The 5646-nt window shown below is 36.1% G+C and overlaps 1 protein-coding gene across 1 annotated transcript; it reads left to right on the top strand.

The window, feature by feature from the left end:
- Positions 1-1363: 1363 nt before the first annotated feature.
- LOC145689763 (zinc finger MYM-type protein 1-like) lies at positions 1364-2461 on the top strand. The gene has a single exon (XM_081763967.1). The coding sequence runs from the start codon at positions 1364-1366 to the stop codon at positions 2459-2461; it is 1098 nt and encodes a 365-aa protein (XP_081620093.1).
- The last annotated feature ends 3185 nt before the right edge of the window (positions 2462-5646 follow it).

Below are 5646 nucleotides of genomic sequence, written 5' to 3'. Positions count from 1 at the left end.
TATACTATTTGAAGGCCTTATTTTTGTAACTATTTTCTCATAATGGTTGTGACATAGTTTAGATGGATCTCATAAATTGAGTGGCCTAAATTGTATATTGCACATCTGATATACAGGGTTGTCAAGGGTGTGAAAACGATGGAATAAATTTACAACGCTACCAAAACTATGAAATCGAGGTTTATTAGTGTGATGCATGACAGAGTGAAAATATTCCACTTTACATGAGAGCCTCTGCGACCATTTTGGAAGGTATCATACTGGATTTTAATTAATTCAGTGAAATGGGAACTTTACGATCCGATACTATTGTTGAAATAAGGTGTGATTTCGTAACGATATTATGGTAGTTTCCTCTCTGCTTGTTTGCATCCTGAACAAAATTATGATCATAAATTTACAATGACAAGTTTTTATATCTAGACCTATGTGATCAAAATTTCGTTAACAAAGAATATAGAAAACAATCTTGTTAATGTCTTTAAAAATCACACTTTATTTCAAAAATAGTAGTGTATCGTAAAGTCTATATTTCACTTAATTAACTCAAATCCAGTATGACTACTTCCAAAATGGCCGTAGAGGCTCTCATGTAATATGGAATATCTGTACTCTGTCCTGCATTACCCAAAAAGCCTCGATTACATATTTTTAGTAGTGTTCTAAATTTATTTAATCGTTTTCACACCCTTGGAAATCCTGTATATTTAGGGAATATGCAACCAGCGATACCAACCATTGTTTCAATTAATGCATGTAAATGCTTCAGTAGGAGACAAAAAAATGCATAACATTTTGTGATTTCAGCAAAACGTTTATCTGCATAATAAATTTTATGCACACAAGTGCATCAATTAACACAGTTTTCATTATGCATTTAGTTGCATCCTTAAAAATTATGCACCTAAACGTTTTGCTGGAGTCACAAAAGTTATGCATTTTTTTGTGTCAACTAACGCGTCTGTGGTTCTGTGTGTGTAATAGTTATGAATTCCTTCACTCACCAGCGATGAAGGCGTGGGTCGAGGCAGTTTGGAAGAACAAACCAAAGAACAATAATAATAATAATAATAATAATAATAATAATAATAATAATAATAATAATAATAATAATAATAATAATAATAATAATAGAATAGAGGGAGTGATATGTAGAGTGTGTCCGAGGGTTTGCTCATAATATTGTTACAATTGAAAATCCTATTGTGCTGTTTTATTGTAAGTGTGTGTTTGAAGAATGTGATGGTGTTTTTGTTCTTAGCCTGTGAGTGATATTTTTAATATTAAAATATAACGCTAGTAACAGAAAACTCAAAATGAATTCAGTTTGCAGTCTTCTCAGGACCCGTTTTCTCGTAGGCTGATGGAGGAGAAGGTTGAAATAAAAAGGTTAGGGCATCCAACACCAATTTTAACAATCAATCAAACAGTCAAAACAGGTAAGAGACAGTTTCAGCGCTCTTTTAAAATCGAGTATTATAACAACACAGACTGGCTTTGTGGTTGTGAGGGAAAAAATGCTTTATTTTGTTTTCCTTGTTTACTTTTTGGGGGTGAACGTGCTTGGACTGAAATAGGCATAAAAGATATTAATCGTTTGAGTGAACGAATTAAGGGACACAAAGCTACAAATATCCATATGAAAAATGTATTACAGTTAGCTTTAATTGGTACTGCCAATATAGCTCACCAGTTAGACAGTGAGTATAGGCGAAATATAGCTTTGCATAACGAAAGAGTGAGACATAATCTTTATATTCTAAATATTATAATTAATTGTGTACGTTTTTGTGGTGCATTTGAATTAGCGTTGCGGGGTCATGACGAGACAGAAGGATCTTCAAACCCAGGTGTTTTCCGTGGCCTCATTGATTTCAGTGCAGAACTTGACACAGCCATGAAAACTCATTTGGAGAAAGCTACTGTCTTTAAGGGAACATCTAAAACGATTCAAAATGAACTTTTAAATATAATGTTAGAAGTTTGCCAGAACAAAATCTCACAAGAAGTAAAAGAATCAGAATTTTTAGCTATGATTGCAGACCAAACTAGTGATGTGGCTAATACTTTTCAAATGGCCGTCATTTATCGACATTTAGTGAATGGAAAACCAATTGAAAGATTTTGGACTTTCCTCGAACCTCCTAAACACGTTGCAAAAAATTTGGCGTCATGCCTGTTAAAAGAACTTGAAAAACATAGGTTAGAGGAGACCCCACAGAAATTAATCGCCCAGACGTACGATGGCGCGTCAGTAATGTCCGGAACGTCTGGAGGAGTACAAGCAATTATTAAACAACAGTTTCCAAACGCCGAGTACGTTCATTGTTATGCCCACCAGCTGAATCTAATTGTGCTCAATGCTGCTTCAGTGGTAAGAAATGTTAGAGTATTTTTTTTACACTTTGCAGGGAGTTTGTTTCTTCTTCTCAACAAGTCCACAGCGTACAAAATTACTTGATGATATCGTAAAGAAAAGACTTCCCCGGTCTGTTCCTACGAGATGGAATTTCCAATCACGCGGCGTTAATACAATTTATCTGTACAGAAAAGAAATTATTCAATGTTTGAAACATATTCTAAATAATGAACATATTAAAAATTCGAGCACAATCGAGAAGGCAAGAGCGCACATTGACACGCTTACTAGACACAGCTTTGTGTTTTGCCTAACTCTGTTCCACAAAATTTTGCCTCATGTTGACATCTTGTATGGACAGTTCCAAAGAAAGGACATTGATGTGATAGGTGCTCAAAAGTATGTGTCAGTTTTTGTAGAAAGTGTTGAAAAAATAAGAAACGAAGAAATAGATATTGAGCCTTTAGTTTCGTCGGAGACATCGAAAAGAAGAGAAACTGATAACACACAACTAAACATGGAAGCGAAGGAAGTGTGTGATGCGATTATTAGTAACGTTAAACAAAGATTTAGTTTTACTGGCCATCTTGTGGCGGGCACTTTATTCTGTAATGAAAAGTTTGGAGAATACAGGAAGGAATTTCCAGAAGAAATTGTTCAAAACGTTTGCAACTTCTATCCATTTGTCAACGCAAAGCAGCTTCATTTCGAACTTTCCATAATATATAACACTGCCGAGTTTTCATCTACATCTGGACCAGTTAGTTTATTAGAATTTTTCCAGCACAATAACATTGAGAGAAACTTTTCTTAAATAACCAAACTTCTGAAGGTTTTGCTCGTTATTCCAATGACTTCATCGGAGGCAGAGAGATGCTTCTCTACCTTAAAGAGAATAAAGACTTATCTACGGAATACCATGACACAAGAGAGACTATCTGCCCTAGCAATGTTATCTATTGAGAGAGACTTGGTGAACAGCATTCCAGATTTTGACCAACAAGTAATAGAAAAATTTGCAGCTCGAAAAGAACGTAGGATGGACTTCCTTTTCAAATAAGGTACGATTTATTTAATTAAATAATTTTGTTTAGCTTTATATATATTCTTATTTTTTTTCTTCAATGTTTCCGTAATGCTTTCATGCTGTTTATATTTCCGTGCCTTACAACACATGCTACATTATATTTATCTCTTGTTTAAAAGTGTCGTATATGCATAACGTATAAATGTGCAATGACAGTGATTGTTTACCTTGTTCGGAAGGAAACAGAAAAGATAGGTTAGTTCATTAATTGTTAATATACAGGTTGGCCCTAAAGTACGTATACACCCCTGCATTGATCAAGTGTAACATTCCAGTTTATGGATTTATTTGCTTCGACTATTCTGGGCTTAAGTTATAAGTAAAAAGACGTTAAGAACAAATAATAAAGGAAACTTAGTCTACCTGTTTGATAACAATAAGAAATGTAATAAAATTCAGTACGGGACTGTGTAACTACTTTTGGGCCACCCTGTACTTAAATCAATAAACATAGCAGTAGAGCTTGGAGGCAAAGACACAAGAGAAGGAAGGTTGGGGGTGGAGTGGAAGTCGCGCGTAAACATGTACCTTTTGATATTGCAACTGCTGGTTTCACAGACCACAAACCGCTACTGAAATTCGGGACTGACACTATTCATTTTAGGAACTATAAAAACTACAGCGTGGCCCGGAGGCGGGCGTATCCCTAATTGGTGTTTTCTAATAGTTTTAGGATTTACCCACATTTGTTCGTTAACATTGCTTGGCATTGTCTGGCAACATTGCTTGGCATTGGCAGGCAATATTGCTATCCATGTGAGCACCGGCGCACTTCGTGATTCACGTGCGCAATTACCTGTATTAGACGTTTCCTGGCCGCTGGATTGGAAAAGGTTTTGCATCTGTACACCAACTCCCTTTGCCTGGCGATCCCTCCCTTTGCCGATCTGACGACAGACTATGTTCTCTGGGGTTTCATAAAACAACAAGTAAGAAACATTCGATATCACCCAACACAGGAATTACGAGTAGCTCTTGAACACGTCTTCAACCTCGTGACTATGGAGTATTTCCGTAAAACATCTCCGAGAACTTGCCGCAGAATTCAGGTGTGTTACGACATGGATGGTGATCATACCATTGTTTATGACTCTTAAGAAGCTTAAGACTAACGGTAACTGTGTACGGACGTTCTACCATAACTAAAACTATACTGTTGAATCTAAAGATGGGGTACGCCTACTTCCGGACTACCCTGTATGAATTGAACAATAATATCGGTTAATTTAGATATTTTACTTTTCATTTGGTGTGGCCTGAACTTGAACTTCAACAGCATCGAGATTGTCACTATTCATCTCAGCGTCCCCGAAAACTATCATTCGACCTAATCTAAGTCAATTTAGACATATTGAGCCTTATGCAGAGTCATTTGGACATATAATTAGCATCATACTAAATGCCTGACTACTGCGGAAAACGTAGACAAACTCTTTAGTATGGCACTAATCACGCGTGAGAACGACTCTGCATAAGGCCTATTAATTTTATTTCTCTCCCTTCCGAGATGTTGGTCGGACCTACCCGTTTTTTCCCGGTGTCCTATATTGGAACAATTTTAAGTATGACGCAAATACCGGCTAATCTGGCTACACCTGTGGCGAAGGTGACAATTTCCGAACCGCCACTGAAATCCGCTTCCAGCAGTGTATACTGTTGATTGCCAGAGGACTAGTGGATTGTGAAGATCAACTAAAATTGGAAAAGAAACTAACAAAAAAAATGTTTTTAAGAGTGTTGAAAAAAAACAAAACAAAAAAGACATTATTAAAAAGAAAGAAATTAGCAAGAAATGAAAAGAATAAAAAATGTATGGTTTATTGTATTGTATTCGAAACCTGTGTTTAACAAAAATATTTTGTTCTTTTTTTCTCTACTTTCGTGTGCTAGGAAGCAACGAGTGAAACCGTCAAGATCTAATTGAAGAAAAATGAAATGGAGTACTGAATTTTCGTTGTTAAAGGCCGGGTTAAGCGTATTATTTTAAGTTATATACGCTTTCGTTCGTTTTTCTACTGAACCTGGAGTATTCCGAGGATTATAGGAATTGTATCAAATTTACTTACCTTTGAAGAATTAGTCTGGAAATTTACTTTTGGTTGGAACTTGGGTTGATTCCTTTCGAGCCAAGGTTGGATGAGTGAAGCAGGGGTTGCTGTTATTTTAGCCCAGCTGTGAATTTCTTTGGTGAGTACCTGTT

Source organism: Thermobia domestica, chromosome 7 (genome assembly GCF_964235325.1).
Source record: "Thermobia domestica chromosome 7, izTheDome1.hap1.1, whole genome shotgun sequence".
Classification (NCBI taxonomy): Eukaryota; Metazoa; Arthropoda; class Insecta; order Zygentoma; family Lepismatidae; genus Thermobia; species Thermobia domestica.
The sequence above is the reverse complement of the archived record's forward strand: the minus strand, read 5'-3'. Positions and strand labels throughout refer to the sequence as shown.